Source organism: Molossus molossus, unplaced genomic scaffold (genome assembly GCF_014108415.1).
Source record: "Molossus molossus isolate mMolMol1 unplaced genomic scaffold, mMolMol1.p scaffold_m16_p_12, whole genome shotgun sequence".
NCBI classification, from domain to species: Eukaryota; Metazoa; Chordata; class Mammalia; order Chiroptera; family Molossidae; genus Molossus; species Molossus molossus.
In genome coordinates this window covers 87,314,369-87,332,402 of record NW_023425347.1, presented here as the reverse complement: position 1 = coordinate 87,332,402, position 18,034 = coordinate 87,314,369, and the positions used below count along the sequence as shown (strand labels likewise).

Below are 18,034 nucleotides of genomic sequence, written 5' to 3'. Positions count from 1 at the left end.
AGCGGCCCGTCTGGAGCGGCCGCTGTGAGGACGCCAGCTGCAGCGGGGGAGGCGCAGCCGGGGCTGCGCTCTCCGCGGAGCTGGAGGGGGCCGGGAACAGGTGATCCCAGCGGGAACCCGGAGCCCTCCGGAGTTGACGGGCCAGAGCCCGCACTCCCGGGCGCAGCTGCAGCCGCCCTGCCGCGGCTGGTCGCGGACGGCACCCGGCTCCGGACCCGGGCTCGGGCATCCCTCCGCTCACCGGGGCCCGTGAAGCCGCCTGCCCCGGCAGGCTCAGAACTGTCTGCTCCCGCCGCCCGGCGCCGCTCGGCGACGGGGCAAAGTTGTGGACGTGTCCCGGTAGCCGAGCCCGGGCGCTGTCGCGACCTGGCTGGGTCGGCGCGCTCTCGGAGCGCCGCTGACACGCCAGCCTCGACCCCGAGACTGCCCTTTCTGGAAACTGCTTCTGAGGCTGAAACTTTGAGCCGAGGAGCCGAGTGAGGCTCGGCACCGGGACGAGGCCTGCAGGCGCCCCTCTGCGTCGACAGCCCGGGCACCGCGGACGGCATGTGACGGCCCCCAGCAGCGGCCGCAGCGCGGGAAGGCGCGGGCCGTGGCCTCCGGCCGCTGCGAAGAGGGGCTGCGTGGCTGCCGAAGGGAAGACTGCTGCACGCGGCCGGCCCTTGCGGGCCCGGGCCCTGAGCCGTGCTGCCCGGCTCGCCCGGGCCCCGCCGAGACCGCTTCACCCCCGCCTCGGCGCGGGAAGACTCGCTCCAAACTCCCTGAACTTGCTTCACAGGCAGTCCCCGACCGGGAGAAACTCTCAGGGACCCCCACTTGGGCAGCACCCCTGGACGACCTCCCCTGGCCAAGACCCCTGCTGACAAGTGCCTGGACTCTGAGACCCTCGGGGGCCCGGCCAGCCGGCCGGCCAGAGCTGACTGTCCCCAGCCCCGTGCCAGGCCACGATGCTCATGAGGAAAGTGCCCGGCTTTGTCCCGGCCTCCCCGTGGGGGCTGCGGTTGCCGCAGAAGTTCCTCTTCCTTCTCTTCCTCTCAGGCCTCTTCACCCTGTGCTTCGGGGCCCTCTTTCTGCTGCCCAACTCCTCTCGCTTCAAGCGCCTCTTCCTGGCCCCCCGGACCCAGCAGCCGGGCCTGGAGGTAATGGCCGAAGTCCCCGGCCATCCCCCGGCCCGAGAGCAAGAGTCGCCCCCCAACCCAGCGCCTGCAGCGCCAGCCCCAGGTGAGGACGGCCCCAGCAGCCAAGCCAGTACCCGCCGCAGGAAAGGGTGGCTGCGGCGTACCCACCCCACCAGGCCAAGGGAAGAGGCCACAGCGGCCCGGAGCAGCGGCGTCGAGGCCCTCAGACCTCAGGAGGCGAGCATCCCATTTAGCTTTGACTTTAACGCGTTCCGAAGCCGCCTCCGCCACCCGGTCCTGGGGACTAGAACCGATGACACTGAGGAGCCCCAGAACCTAGTTAAAACCCAGCGGGAGAAAATCAAGGAGGTAAGGACTCTTTTTCCCCCCAAAAGAAAAGACCCCCTTGTGCCTCCATCTATTTACCCTGGCTCCAGTCACTCCCGGTCCCTGGTCTACTCTCGGCTCTCCAGGCACACTCTGCACCCTCCTTTCTCCTCCGGAACTTCCCACCTTTATTCCTACTTGCTCACTTTCCCTGGGTTGAGTTAATGATCTCCACCCCTGACAGATAGTAGCTGAACCACTGGACCAACTTTCCCCCACCCCCAAACTCTGGTCTTTCCAGTCCAGTCCCCAGCCCAGGTGGGCCCCACTCCTTCCTTTTATGGAGTTGCTTGTAGGAGTTTTGTAGAGTCTCTAACAAGGTTCTTTAATGGACACCCTTTCTGCTTGCAGTAAGCCAAGGGCCATGTTCTTAACTGTGTGTCCTTAAGTCCTGACTTCCTCCAAACCCCTGTGGGATCTGCTACCTGAAAACCCAGGATTTGGAGGGTATTTGGTGTCCTGCAAATCTTTTGTAATCTAGCCAGCAACCTACAAACCAGAGGATGTTGTGCATTCTTGTTAGCTATTTCTGTCGAGCTTTGGAACAGTTGCACATAATTGCATGTGATGCAGGAAGAAAGGATCAGCAAGGTGGTAATAATGTTACAGAAGCTCTAGGGTTATTGGCTTAATGAAGTCGTTCTTGGCCTTGTTCCTTGTAGGGATTGTACCAGAGAGTGGTTTAGAATGATCACTTTGAGTCTGAATCTTAGCCTTAGTTTAAGAAACCAAAAGCAAATGCAGGCTCACCATGCCTTGAAGACTGTTGCCAAGCTGCCATTGGTACCTAAATATTCTGCTCTACCTCTGACTATTAGAGCTGTCTGTGTGAGGTTTTTGCCCAGCAATGCATAGGGGGCTGCAATGACACCCCCAGGCCACCAGGGGGGCTGTGGGCAAGCAGTGGGCCAGGGTCTTCTCCTTAGAAAGGAGATGATGCTCCCCACCTCCAGGAACCTAGGAGGAAAAGGCTGCTTCTCTCTGGACTTCTTGGCTTGCTGCAAAGGAGTCAGCAGGTCTGCTGTGATATCCAGGGGGAGGAGGCAGTGAGGGTCAGGACCTGCCCTGCTAAGACCTACTCAGATGGTGGAGAGCTTAGTTGTCTTCCTCTCCTTGTTCAGACTATCCTCCTTCCCAATGCCCGCCTTTCCCCCACTTTTTATCTCTGCTGTTACTCAGCTCTTCTGCTCTAAGCCCTGTTTAGAAACTGCCTTAACTAGTGGTCACAGGGCATTTTGTGATGTCAAGTTAGGAGGCCGTAAAGGAAGATGAGTTCTTGTTTGTGTGTGTGCACACACACTCATTTTTCAAATTCTTGTTGCAATCTCAAAGATTTATTAAAGGCAGTCGTTAAGGAGGGGATGTCTTTTTGGTTAAGAAACTGTTGTTGAATACTCACCTGGACCACCCACAGCTTCCTTTCTTAAGGCTGCCTTGAGCACTTTAGCCCTTTCTGCCCTTTCAGACCTCCTCAGAGGGCAGTAACCCCCAGTGAAATTACATATAAACTGTATGGATGCAGTTTTTTATGGGGTATCCAGAGCTGCCATAGATTTTCAAAACTATCCCCAAAGGATTAAGAATTAGCTACTGTCCTCTTCAGAAGAGGGGCTTTCTGCATGCATTTGTGTCTGGATGTGTGACCCATTTCTGAAAACCTGGGGTTGGGAGTCATGGTGGCCTGGTGGGGACTTGGTTATGCCCAAGACAGCCTCCCTTGCTGGCAGAGTCTGTGGACATGACTTGCTGCAGTCGCTGGGAGGTGGTGGGAGTTGGGAGGTGTGGAGACTATGCTTTGCAGGTGGGTGTAAAATAACTTGATGGGCGGAGGTCTTTGTTGGGTGCCAGATGTCTGGATATTTCTATCTGACATCACCGTGTGCCCCAGTAGTAGCTAGAGGCCTACTTGCATGTACCTGAAGTTGATGTTCATTGAGCCCTCTTACTATCTTAAAGACCTTAAGCTTCTCAGAATGGAGGGGCTGGACTATAAACAGTATTATGTTTTTTTGTTTGTTTGTTTTTAATCCTTACCCGAGGATATTTTTCCATTTATCTGCAGATAGAGTGGGAGGGAGAAAGAGAGAGAAAGGAAGAGAGAGAGAGAGAAACATTGATGTGAAAGGGACACATCAACTGGTTGCCTCTGCACGACCCAACCAGGGCTGGGATGAACCGCAACCAAGGTACGTGCCCTTGGCCAGAATCGAACCCGCAACTCATTGGTCTGTGGGCCGACACTCTACTGCTAAGCCAAACTGGCCAGGGCTACAGTGTTATGTTTTGAAGCCTATTGCCTCTTCAGACTTCCTGAGTTTGAACCCTCCCCTCTCCCATCCTCCCAAACAACTGAATAATGTGAGTTTTTGGTTTAGCTCTTAACCCACAGTTACCTTTCCTGGTGTCCTGCCTGATGGGGAATGCATATGACTATTGCTGAAGAATGTCTTTATTTCCTCCTCATTTAAATTTCCATCTGTGCCATGCCCAGGGGTGGATCATTTCAGAAAGGTGCCTGTTTTCATAAAAGGGACTGTTGCTTTCCTCTCCAGCTTGTTTATTTCCAGACATGGATTGATTAGGCCCCAGGAGCAGAGGGGGAGCTAGCATCAGATAAAAAGGGCTCTGTTCTTATAAGATGAGGTTTTTTTTAAAGTGAAAGTAAACATCAAGAGAGAGTCAGAGAGGGTGATAAATGAGAGTGAATGAAGACTGGACACAGGGCTCTAGATCAATGAAGTATATTTATAAACATTCTGGTTTGAGAGATGGACATGGCACAAGGTCTGTGCCGATAAGATGGGTTGGAGCTGCATGTTCTGGGTGTACATGCATCAGGAAACAATCTGTCGCTCGAACTGACTATTTCTCCTCACTTTGTAATTTTGGAACCTTAGAGAAGGTGATGTGATGGAAAGGGGAGATCCAGAGAACATGAGTTTGACAGTTTAGCTCAGAGTCAGGTCCTGACTCTGAGCAAGCTGCTTCCTCTCCTTCCTGGACCTGATTTTTCCTTCTGTAAAGTGGGGTGAGGGAGGGAAGAATAGGCTGGTCACACATATACTCTTGCTCCCATACCTGACTTTCAGACCTGCCAGTCTTCTCAGGGACTTTTTAGCAGATGGGCTTTTCCCAGCTTTGTACTTAACATGTTAGTTCCATGAAGTCAGGGACAGAGGTGCGTTGCTGTTGGTGGTGGTGGTGTTCACTGCTGTATTCCTAGCACCTAGTCAAGAGTAGATATTTATAGAGTTGATTAAGTTAATTATTCCGATCACCCATAAGTTGAGCTTTAGAGGTGGGATTGAACAGTGACAGCTCCTCAGCTTGGGATCATGAGGAGTAAAGGGTTGGTAAAAACGTAAAACAGCTTGCTAGTAGTCTTCTCTTTCAGATCTGATGATAATATAGGAAACTGTTGTTAAAATTATTATAGAGCCCTGGTTGGTTTGGCTCAGCGGTTGGAATGTTGGCCTGCGGACCAGAGAGTCCTGGGTTCGGTTCCCGCTAGGGGCAAGTACCAAAAAAAAAAAAAAAAAATTATAGAGACCTCAGCCATAGGTGGGTTTCTGATGGATTTCAGTTCAACAGATTCTTCTCACTCATGATAAGAGTTGGGAGTATATCACTTATCAGGGTTACATCCCAATGAAAGGATTCAGACTCTTCTGGGTCCTACTAATGATGATTGGTTGCTCATCTGGGGAACCTCAGTTGTCCTTCCAGTGAAGCGGGATTTTGTTAAAGGGACCTGAGCAGTCTAGGACAATGAGAATACAGTACTTGAATGGGGCTGCCCTTAGCCCTATGAAGAACATGGGTTAAATTTCATCATCCTCCCCATCCTGTCTGCCCTTACACACCACTGTATGTGGCCGTCCCACTAAGAATCCAATCATCAACTAGCCACATCATCAACTCCAGCCTAAAGGGAAAATTCCTGTTTCTCAACTGTGCCTCAGGTTTTTGGTTTTTGTTTTTTATTCCTCACCTGAGGATATTTTTCTACTTATTATCAGATAAAGTGGGAGGGAGAGAGAAAGAGACAGAGAAACATCAATGTAATAGAGCCACATCAGCTGATTGCCTTCCGCATGACCCAACCAGGGCCAGGGATGAACCACAACTAAGGTACGTGCCCTTGACTGGATTCAAACCCACGACTCATTGGTCCGCGGGATGACGCTCTAATCGCTGAGTCAAACTGGACAGGGCTGTGCCTCAGTTTTTGTTTTGTTTTTATCCTCACCCGAGGACATTTTTCCACTTTTTGTTCAGGTAGAGTGGGAGGGAGAGAGAGGAACAGAGAGAGAGAAACATCGATGTGAAAGGGATACATCGAGTGGCCGCCACCCGCATAACCGACCAGGGCCGGGGACAAACTGCAACCGAGATACATGCCCTTAGCGGGAACCGAACCCGGGTCTCTCAGGACCGCAGGCCGATGCTCTAACCGCTGAGCCAAACTGGCCAGGGCTGTGCCTCAGTTTTAATGGTAAAATGAATAGACTGGCTTTTAGGGGATTCTTATCATTCCCTTACTCCCCACCTGTTTACTGTTTTGTTTATGGATCCGCCCAAGCACCTAGAATAGCATATGACACCTAGTTGGCTCAGATACTTGAACAAGTGGCTACGGTAAAGATCTATAAACTGGCAATTAAGGTTGCTGGTGGCAGAGGCTGGCCTTTCTTCCTAGGGTACCTGATTCCGAGCCTCAGAGTAGGGGCTACAGCAAGGTTTGGGGACTTAACAGCTCTATGACCCAAGAGGTCTTTAGAAGTTGTAGTTTAAAAAAAAAAAAAAACAAGAAGAAAAGGAAGTTGCAATAATTTTTCAAGTGCAAGTTGAACTTGAAGGGAGTGGGGAGGGGGCAGCCGAGAGTAAAAGCTTTCAAGCCTGGATAACAGGCATCAGCAGGATGCCCGAGTACCCACGACTTGGCACGGAATGCCTGGGCTCTTGTTTCCACGCCTGCTGCATTAAGCCCCCAGAATTGCTGGTTATGATATGTGGCTATGTCTGAGTAAGTCTTCTTGGCAAATGAACTTTGCTCCCCATTAATGGGCTGGTTTGTTAGTCATGTATGGTTTCTCTGTATGTCTGATTTATCACCACTAGTGCCAGGGACAGGTAGAAAATTAAAAGGCTGTGTGTTCTTTGTAGCATGTGAATCTGAGCCTGTGAGGCGTTCAGGATAATTAATACTAGGAACACCTCAGGTTTAAATAGCTTTCCTTTGAAGAGCTCTGTTTAAGTTGCAAATCCATTGAATATCCTTTCTCCTCCTGTCCTTCAGTTTTTCTCTTGTCCTGCTCTATGATACATTTAATATAGAGAGGAAGAGTGGCCTATAATAATTGGACAGGTCTTTCGGGGGACCCTTTCATCCTCAGCTCAGCCACATACCTCATCCTTCTTCCTAAGAGCTGAGTACTGTGAGGAAAGCTTAAAACTGTCCCCACCAGGTGTACAACTTCACACCCGCAGGTGGGTGGATCTCCACTTGCATTTTGAGGTACACCATCACATGGGGGAATTAGGCGCAGACATCCCGGGAGCAATTGCTTCCCAGGCCTCACATCTCTAACTATCGTTAGTGTTTGGTCTAGAAACAAATAATACAATGACTTTTAAAAGTCAGCTGCCTATTTCACATTGTAGTTAGCAGAGGGGTAAGAATATAGATTCCCCTGTGGTTTTCAAAGTGACTGATTTTCATCCAACCTCAAGAAATGCCTTTTCTCTAGCTTTCCCCGAAGACTGATCCATTACTCCACCAAAAATAAATATTGTGATATATATCAGGCATACTTTGCTCAAAGGGACTTACATCTTTTCTCTTATTGAAAAAAATAAATCAGGCTTACAGATTGGAAAGCCCTGTGTAGGGAAGCTGTTTGGTAATCGAGGTGGGCACCCATCCTTGAGGTACTGCCTCTGGCTGGGGGAAGGTGCCTGCCTCTGCATCCTAAGTTGAGCCTGTGTTAAGGGAGGTGGTAGGAGCTTGAAATTCTGTCCCTACCTTGCTCTCATGGGCCAGGTCAGGAAAGCCTTAGCAAGGACGTGATGGACAGCGTTCAGGAGAGTAGTTGCCTCAGGTGAATGCATGGGCATTTATTACATTTCTTTAAAAGAAGGACCATGCACAGAGCAGGGATGAATGTCATAAACCAAGGATTATTATTATTCCAGTTCTGTACACCTGCAGTCCAAAAAAAACCCAGGCTCATTTAAACTATAAGCCCTGGCTCTTGATTTCTCATTACCTTGGGGCCAAGGGCTTATGCACAAGTGTTTACATAATTTGGGGACAAGAAACTATGGGCTTTCTTAGCTCTGTATTCTCATGGCAGAGGATAGTAAGAAACAAACTGGAGACTCAAAGAGTTTTGAGGACTCAAAGACATAAGTCCCCTTCCCCTTCTCTCATTCACCCTCACTCAGCTCTGGGGGCTAGTTAATAGCTGAGGCAGTTATTGTCTCAAAACTAATAGTTTTGGTTCTCTTAAATGCAGAGCTCACTGCAAGCCACACACTTGCTGTTTGGTGTCTCCATCCCTGCAGAACAGAAGCCATAGAGATCACAGCTACAGGCTCAGTTGTAGGAGTTTCTTCCCCTGAGAAAGCTGTTTTCTAAGATTTGGGTTGAGAGCTCCCCAAACTCAGCAGTCAGACAGTCAGAACAGCTTGTACTACAAGAGGGTCTGAGTATGTCTCTTAAGTCTGAATTTTCATTAATAAAAGACCAGGGCAGTTGTCCATCTGTTTTAGTCCTGTTAGTGGTAACTTTGAGAAGTTTCTTTAGAAGAAACTTTGGCATACTGATTAGTGAACTCCTTAATAGGTGAGAAATATTTATGCTCTTATCTGGCATGCTCTGGGAGTCAGCTGCTCCACAGGTGAACCTTCTAGGCAAACAGTTTTCACTAAATAGCAGCAATTTTCAGTGGCCGAATAATAGATGCTGCTCCCCGCCTTCCACCTCTGCCATGACTTAGTGGTCACCGTTAAACCCACTGTGCAATACAGCAGTGTTCTATAGGGCCTGATAAGGTGTACAGATAAGACTGTCAGCCTCTCAACACCTGTCCCTTGTGTTCTTGCCTTTTTTTTTTTTTACAACAATTCTGTGATACAGGTACCATCTACTTATTTAAGTATAATTTATATAGATAGCAAAATGCACAGATCCTAAATACACAGTTTGCTACGTTTTAACAAATACAGAAAGCCATATAAGCCACTCCCCTATCAAGATATAGAACATTTCTGCCACTTCAGAAAGTTCCCTTCTCCTTCCCAGTCAGTCCCCTACCATCCACCCCCAACCACTGTTTTGATTTGTTACTAGAGATTAATTTTGCCTGTTCTAGAACTCCAAATAAATAAAATAGTAAAATATATGCCTTTTTGTGCAAGGCTTTGTTCATGCATGTGGTATCGGTTCTTCATTCCTTTTTATCGTTGAAATGTATTCCATTATATAAATATACCACAGTTTTGTTCATCCATGTACCTGTTGTTGGACTTTTTGGTTGTTTCTAGTGTTTGACTATTATGAATAAAACTGCTATGAACACTTTATGTACAAGTCTTTGTGCAGGCATGTTTTCCTTTCTTTTGTATAAATATGTATGTTTAACTTGATAAGAAATTAGAACATTTTCCCCAAGTAGTTAGACCACTTTATACTCCCACCAATAATGTGTGAGTGTTTTGCATCTCCAGCAACACTTGGTATTGTCCACCCTTTTAAGTTTGGCCATTCTGTGTGATGTGCAGTGATAGTTTATGGTGATTTTTCATTTTTTGTTCCCCTGTTAACTTACCTTTTTTTTTAATCCTCGCTGGACATTCTTCCATTGATCTTTCTTAGAGACTGGAAGGGAGGAGAGAGAGAGAGAAACATCAATGTGAGAGAGACACATTGATTGGTTACCTCCCGCACCACCCCGACCAGGGCAAGGGTCAAACCTGCAACCCAGGTACATGCCCTTGACCAGAATTGAACCCGAGGCCCTTCATTCGGAGGGCTGATGCTTTAACCACTGAGCAATCTGGCCAGGGCTTCTCTGTTAAACTACTGATAGTGAACATCTTTTCATGTGTTTATTTGCCATTTCTATATCTTCCTCTTAAGTGTCTATTAAAATCTTCTGCCTTGTTTTGGTTTTTAAAAAATGGATTTTTTATCATCTTATTGAATTCTAGAAATTCTTTACATATTCTATATATAAGTTCTTTGTCAGATATATGTGTATTTGCCCTTCTCTGGTTTATTTCTCTACTTTCTTAATGCTGTCATTCAGAGAGCAAAGGTTTTAAATTTTGATGAACTCCAATGTATTGATATATTATTTTATGGTTATTGTTTATGTGTGGACTTAAAAAAAGTCTTTGCCCTGACTGGTTTGGCCCAGCGTCAGCCCGTGGACCAGAGTCTCAGGGTCGATTCTGGTCAAGGGCAAGTACCTCAGTTGTGGTTGGGTCCCCAGCCCTGGTTGGGGTCGTGTGGTAGGCAGCCAATCGATGTCTCTCTCTCTTGCTCTCTCTCTCTCTCTCTTTTTCTCTCTCTCTCTCTTTTTCTCTCTCCCTCTCTCCCACTTTATCTGAAGAGAAATGGAAAAATATCCTTGGGTGAGGATTAAAAAAAAAATCTTTGCCCTGGCCAGTTTTGCTCAGCGGTTAGAGCATCGGCCTGCCGTCCAGAGAGACCCAGGTTCGGTTCCCGCTAAGGGCGCATACCTCGGTTGCAGTTTGTCCCCGGCCCTGGTTGGTCGTGCGGGTGGCAGCCACTCCATGTGTCCCTTTCATGTCGATGTTTCTCTCTCTCTCTCTTCCCCTCCCTCCCACTCTATCTGTACAAAAAATGGAAAAATGTCCTCGGGTGAGGATAAAAAAAAAAAAAAATCTTTGCCTACCCCAAGGTCATGAAGATAGTCTTTTTTTTTTTTTTTTTTATCCTCACCCGAGGATATTTTTCCATTTTTTGTACAGATAGAGTGGGAGGGAGAGAGAGGAAGGGAAAGAGAGAGAGAAACATCGACGTGAAGGGACACATCGAGTGGCTGCCACCCGCATGACCAACCAGGGCCGGGGACAAACTGCAACCGAAGTACGTGCCCTTAGCGGGAACCGAACCCGGGTCTCTCCGGACCGCAGGCCGACGCTCTAACCGCTGAGCCAAACTGGCCAGGGCGATAGTCTGTTTTTAATTCCAAAAGCTTGATCATTTTAGTTTTTACAATTAAGTCTCTTATCTACTTCAAATTAATTTTTGTATATGATGTGAGGTAGGGGTTGAGGTTCATTATTTTCCATTTAGATGTTCCAGGTGCTTAGCACTGTTTTCTTTTCCCCATTGAAGTGCTTTGATGCCATGTCAGATTAATTGACCATGTGTGCATGTGGTTCCCTTTCAGGACTCTTTTGTTCTACTGATTTATCTTGATGCCAATTCATACTTTTTTCATGCTGGAGCTTTATAATAAGTCTTAAAAACAGGTCCTGTCATTCCTCCATTTTTGAACTTCTTTTTCAGAATGGATTTGGCTATTATAGGTCCTTTGCATTTCTGCATACATTTGAGAATAAGCTTATCAGTTTCTACAAGTAATCCTGTTGAGACTTCGATTGGATTTTCTTGAATTTATAAATTAAACTGCGGAGAATTGATATCTTAACAGTATTAAGTCTTTGGTCCATGAATGTGGTATCTCTTTCCATTAATTTAGATTTTCTTTAATTTCTCTGAACAATGTTTTGTAGTTTTCAATGTAGAGGCCTTTCATATCTTTTATTAACTATATCTCTAAGTATTTATATTTTTATGCTTTAAAATAGAACACTATTGTGAATCATATTGATTTTAAAATAATATTCTTTAAATTTTATTTTTCAATTGTTTGCTGCTAGTATGTAGAAATACAATAGACTTTTTGTATATTGGTTTTGCATTATGTGACCTTATTGAGTCTATTTATTAAATTTTTTGTATATTTTTTAGGATCTTTTATGCACATAATTATGTTGTCTATGAATCAAGACAGTTTTACTTTTTCCTTTCCAATGGCTATGACTTTCTTTTTCTTGCTTCATTACACTGGTTAGGGTCTTACAATTCAATGTTAAATAAGACGTGAGAACTGGCATCTTTGCCTTGTTCTTGATAGCAAAGGAAAAGCATTGTCTCTCACCACTAAGTATGATGTTAGATGTAGATTTTGGTAGATGCTTTTTATCAGATTAAGGAAGTCCCCTTCTGCCCTGGCCAGTTTGGCTCAGCGGTTAGAGCGTCAGCCTGCGGTCCGGAGAGACCCGGGTTCGGTTCCCGCTAAGGGCACGTACTTCGGTTGCAGTTTGTCCCCGGCCCTGGTTGGTTGTGCGGGTGGCAGCCACTCGATGTGTCCCTTCAGTCGATGTTTCTCTCTCTCTCTCCTTCCTCTCTCTCCCTCCCACTCTATCTGTACAAAAAATGGAAAATATCCTCGGGTGAGGATAAAAAAAAAAAAAAGTAAAAAAGGAAGTCCCCTTCTATTCCTCATTTGCTAAGAGTTTTTATCAGGAATGGGATTGAAATTTATTCAAATGTGGTTTTGGGGATTGAATTTTTCCATATGTTTTTATCCTTTATTTATGGAGATAATCATCATATGATTTTCTTCTTTAATGCTATTAACATGGTGAATCATATTGATTTTAAAAGAATGTTAAACCAAACGTGCATTTGATTTTTTAATATTTGATTAAGAATTTTTGCATCTATGTTTATAAGGGATTTTGGTCTATAGTTTCTTGTAAAGCCTTTGTCTGGTTTTGGTAAAGCATTATGTTGGCCTCGTAAGGTGAACTGAAAAGTGTTCTATTTTTGAAAAAGTTTGTGTAACACTAATTTACTTCTTTCTTAAATGTTTAATAGAATTCACCACTAAAGCCATCTAGAGCGAGAGGATTTGTGTGTGTGTGTGTGTGTGTGTATGGTTTTAAACGATTAATTCAGTTACTTTAACAGATATAAGGCTCTTCAGAACTTCTGTTTTCTGTGTCAGTTTTGTCAATTTCACTTTCAAGAAACTTACCAAATCCGTGTTGTAGAATTTATTGAAATGACATTGTTTTTACGATTCTCATTATCCTTTTAATGTTTGTAGGATCTAGAGTGGTGTTTTCTCTTTCTTTCCTGGTACTAGTACTTGATTTCTCTGATTTAGTCTTTAAAGTAGTTTAGTTAGTAGTTTATCAGATTTACTGATCTTTTCTAAGAACCAACTTTTGATCTTTTTTTGATACTAATTTTTAAATTTTATTGATTTTAACTCTTTATTTTCTTCTGCTTATTTTGGGCTTAATTTATTCTCTTTTTCTAATTTCTTTATCTAGCCTGACAGTCTACTAATATCCACTTATCCTCTTCTAATCTTGATTCTGTAGTTGCCATATATCTTGCTTCTTTATATGTTTTAAACCTTGTAATACATTGGCATTATTTTTGCTTTAAGCAGTCAATTTTCTTAAAGTAGTTAATAAATTAGAGTCTTATTATTTACCCACATATTTACCATTTATAATGTTCTTCATTCCTTCTCGTATGTCTGTGTAGTAGCATTTTCCCTTCAGCCTGAAAAACTCTTTAACATTTCTGGTATTGTAGGTCTGCTGGTAACAAATTCTTGCAGCTTTGTTTATCTGAAAATGTTTCTATTTTTGCCTCCATTTTAAAAGGATATTTTTGCTGGATATAGAATTTTAAGTTGACTTCTTTTCTTTCTTTCTTTAAATAAAAGACCCATTGTTTCATAACTTGCATTGTTTCTGATGAGAGGTTAGGATATATTCCCTTGCATATAATAATGTTTTCCCCCTTTCTTTGAATGCTATTAAGATTTTTCTCTTTATCTCTAGTTTTCAGTAATTTGACTATACTATATCTAGGTGTGAATATCATTATTTATCCTCCTTAGGGTTTGTTGAGCTTCTTGGGTTAATTTTTTTTTTTATCAAGTTTGGAAACATTTTGCCCATATTTCTTTAATATTTTTAAAAATATGTTTTCATTGATTTATTTATTTTTAGCTAGAGAAGAAGGGAGAGGGAGAGAGAGAGAAAAACATCAATGAGAAGGAAACATTAATCAGCTGCCTCCTGCACATCCCCTATTGGGGAGTGAGCCTGCAACCTAGACATGTGTCCTGACTGGGAATCCAACTGGCAACCTCTTTGTGTATGGGATGATGCTTAATCCACTAGCCACACCCACCGTGTTCTTTAATTTTTTTTTTTTTTTACTTCACTCGATCTCCTTTTCTTTTCAAATTCTAGTTACATATAAGGTAGATTCCTTGATATTTTCCTAGAGGTCACTGAGTATTCATTTTCTTTTCAGTTTTTGTTTCTCTCTGTGCTTTGGTATGGATAATTTATACTAACCCACCTTCAAGTTTACTGAACTTTTCTTCTGTAGTGTTCAATCTATTATTAAGTTCACCCAGTGAATTTTTTTATTTCAAGTAATTTTTTCCACTTCTAGAATTTAATTTGGACTTTTTCTTTGTTATTTTTGTTTCTCTAATATGTCCTCTCTAGTCACTCATTGTTTCCATGTTTTCCTTTAAACCCTAAGAGCATATGTATAATATAATAGCTATTACATAGCTTTTCAGAAAATTCTTGCAGTTTCTAACAAATTTGTCGTCATTTGGTCTGTCCCTGTTGACCATTGATCTCATGGTTGTGGCTCACATTTTCCTACATGTGTCTACTCATTTTTAAATTTTATGGCAAAGATTTTGAATATTACTTTTTTGAGATTCTAGATATGTCTTCTTTTAAGCAGTTTTTCTTCCCCTTCTGTTAGGCTGTCAGTGCTTTTAGCTGCCAGGATACCTGCCTCTTGCTGCTTTATTCTATACTCTTTCTATTTTGCTATTTTCTAATCTGCAGTTAGCTAGGAAACCATTCAATATAGCCTGTTAGCATTATATGTAAAGTACGAATAAGCAGACTTGAGTAGGTCTTTAAAGACTGAGTCAAGTGCATGGAATTTAATGTACATATTTTAGTGTAGTTTAGATATTTAAAGATTTTATTAATTTTTGTTCATGGGTATTAGATGCATGAAATATAATTTTGTGTTGCAGCCATACCCTGAATAGAGACGATAGTTCTCAAAAGGGCTCCTAATTTCTGGTTGATGTCATCTTAAATTAAGTGTGCATTTTTTGCTTTTCTTCTTTTAGATGTTAGAAGAAATATTTGTTGGTATTTGTGATGTTCCAGCAGCCTCCATTAGTGTGACATTCCTCTGAGGATTTTTTAACGTGTCTAATATTTTCTCTGGCTCCTTGCCTTAAGTCTAATGACTACTTTTTAAAATTTGGTTTGTAAATCCCCATATTAAAAACAAAACAAAACACTGTTTGTGTAGGCCAAATAGCTGAATGACTGATCGGAAAGAAGCTTAATGTACATGGCTAAAAGATTTCCAAGGTGCATCTATGAGACCTGATCTCTTATTCCCCCTTGTTCAGGAAAGTGCAGAGTGAAATAAATGTAGTATCTTTTTGAAAAGGCTACCTTTAATTGCATTTGTCTCATCGGGGCATGTGGGGGTTGAATAAAAGTTATGTCTCTTATTTAAGATCCTTCTCCCCATTGTCACTACTAAAATGAGCTTCTCAGAGGTTAAACCTACACTTTGCCAAATCAATGCTGATCTCCTGGGAAGAAATTTCAGCACCTTTTTGTTTTTCTGTACTTGTGTTCTTGACCTAAATTAGCAAGTCTTCCTCCTTTCCAGCTTTTCCAGAAGACACTCTCCATGTCTGTTCAAGTCATACCTGACAGAGTTCTGGCGTAGTCTTGGTTTTTAATTAAAAGAATCATGGGAAAAGACTTTCGTTACTTGCTTCCAGAACTGGACTTTTAGAGAACAGCCTATCAAATACAAGCAGTTTTGCAACTTGAGAATAGAAGGAAACTCTCTGTAAGAGAGGTTCATGTATTGACAGAAAAACAGAAGCTCGGTCTAGAGACTTCTAGCAGTTTCAGATACAGGCCTTCCTGGGTGTATAATATTATGTAAGGGGTAGAAACTTCACACTGCTGTCTCTCAAAGGTGGTCTTGTGCTAGCCTCCCTGTTATCATGCAGGAGGTCTGTGTCTGGTTATTGATCTTGGAATAGTGAGAATGGTACCCAAGTGGCATCAGTCCAGATGGGGCTGAGGGAGACAAGCAGTGTTAGACACTTCCTGTGATTAGGCTGCATTAGATTAAAGCATAATAAGATTTTCTGTGCTCTGAGTCAAGTGCTCTTAAAGTTGGCACCTGCGGGAGCAGAATTCCAGTTTGTCAGCCCTGGAATTTAAAGTCTTGCATGTTAGAAAAAGGGTTTCTGACTCTCTGGCCTCTGTACCACCCATTGTCTTTTAAATCCCCGGGGAGAATCTCCAGGAGGTCTGCTTTGGAAGGAGTTGGTGCTGGGCTGGGCTGATGTCCACCCTCTCATGGACAGATCGGATCAATAATTCCTCCCATGTGTGGTATTCTTAGTAGAGCCCTAGCTTCCCATCAAGAATTTAGCTGACCCCCACAACAGCCTGTGGCCCACAAGCACCTACTGTAATTCCATTTTCTAGCAAAGAGAACAAAGACCCTGAAAAAGGAAGTGACCCACTCCAGGCCCTGCCAGTTTAAATTGTGATGCACTGATTTAAATCTCTTCTCCTGACACTTAGATTGACATTCTTTCTATCACATCATCTGAAAGCTAATGAGTGATCATTGGAAGAAGAGTTCACTTTGGGATGGAATAAAGCAGAAATTGCCATAATCTTGGTAGGGATTCAAAAGAACTGGTCTCGTTAATCTTTGGAACAGGGATTTTAACCTTTATTGCAATCTGGAACCCCCTAAGAGATCTTAGTAAATACTGACTCCCAGCCCCCCCCCTCCCCCCCGAGAGTTGGATTGAATTGGTCTGGGGTGAAGCCTAAGCAATGGGAGTTTTAAAAACTTCCCAGGTGGTTCTAATGTGCACCGAGCGTTAGAACTCATCTTTGGCGGTTTTGTCTTCACCTGGGCTGTATTTCCTTTCTGGTTAGATTTCCCTTTTATCCACTTATGGACGAGGTTAGAAATGTTTGATATTTATTAAGACCTCAACCAGGATCAGGGAAGAAAAATGAGCCTGGGAAAAGACTCAGTTAAAACTGAGTTTTCGAGAGTTCAGAGCATGTGCTGTTAACATGATCAAGAAAAGCCATGAATTTATTAAGACTGTAAGAAAAAAATGTTGAAAACACCAGCTATTGAGCCTCAGTTATACACTGAAGGCTATATATATGAGCTGAAGGAACAGCAAAGAAACCTCTGGCTTTGAGAAATTTTACAGTGTAACATTGTCATGCGCCTGACTCACTTCCCACCACACACACGTGTGTAGAGGGAGAGAAACCTTGGTTAGCTGCATAAATATTTGCCTGTCCCACCTAAATCTCTACTGGGGAAGCAGGTGGGACATAAACATCTGAAATGAAAAGAGTTGCTTGCCCAGAAGTAAATTTCCCATAAGGCCATTGCCCTCCCTCCTGTGGCTGCCGCTTTCCAGCTAACAGCAGCCTTTTCACACTGCTGCATGTGCCTTAAAATTAAATAACAGATGCTCAGGAAAAAGGAGAGATTGAGGAAGTGGAAGAGCCAAACCCAGCCCCTGGTGTTCAGAGTCACGGCAGCAGCACCTGCAATTTCATCTCTCCACCTTGTCAGGAGCTGCACGTGACCTAACCTGAGCTTTGCAGTCCTGGGTTGATCAGATCAAATCTCTCCAGGCCCCTTCCCGGGGAAGCTACAGGAGGTGAGAAGACTCTGTGTATTAGTGTGAGTGTCCTCCCCACAGCTTAGTGACAGTCCCCTTGAGAGCTGTTTCCATGCAAGAAACCTTTGAATTCTCAACTGGTGCCAAGTTGCAGTCTTTCTTCAATCTGTCCCAACTATTTCTAGCAAATTCGTTGGCTGATCTGGACTATAGAACAAGTCCGTTTTATCCTAAACTTGTTTCATTCCAGCTTCAAGGGGGTGGGCATTTAGCACTAATGGAGAGTCAGCCCTCAGAGAAGAGATTTCCCTCTGTCGTTAAACCTTATATTAACGCGTGCTTACTGGGAGGCCTCTGGCTGCAGGGAGCAGTGACGAGGATGGAGCTTGGCAGATGGGTGTAGCTGCGGCATCCTGGAGGCCTGTGTGGGGAGACGATTGTTTGTATATTGGTTTTCATTTATGTATTGGTCTTATTTTCATCTTCCTGAGGAACCCAGATGCTGCGGTGATAGATGGGTTGGAAACGACTCATTTGTCAGGGTTCCATGGGGGATGTGGCTTTCCTTCCCGTGTGCGCTGAAGTCTAAAATGTTTAATTAGATGCTGAGGCATTTCTGCAAGGGTCCATTTCTGCCAGTTCTCCCAGGTGGATGCCAGTCCTTAGGTTGGAGAGGGATTGGGGCTTTTCTGGGCCCAACCTTCTCTCCCCTCA

The 18,034-nt window shown here is 44.1% G+C and overlaps 1 protein-coding gene across 1 annotated transcript in view; it reads left to right on the top strand.

Moving 5' to 3' along the window:
- Positions 1 to 750: 750 nt before the first annotated feature.
- The window catches only part of MAN1C1 (mannosidase alpha class 1C member 1), a 133,795-nt gene continuing 116,511 nt past the window's right edge, over positions 751 to 18,034 (top strand). Inside the window, exon 1 of the mRNA XM_036256875.1 lies at positions 751 to 1,487. Within this exon, the coding sequence (XP_036112768.1) occupies positions 948 to 1,487 (540 nt within the window). The 5' untranslated portion in view covers positions 751 to 947. The remainder of the gene's footprint in view (positions 1,488 to 18,034) is intronic.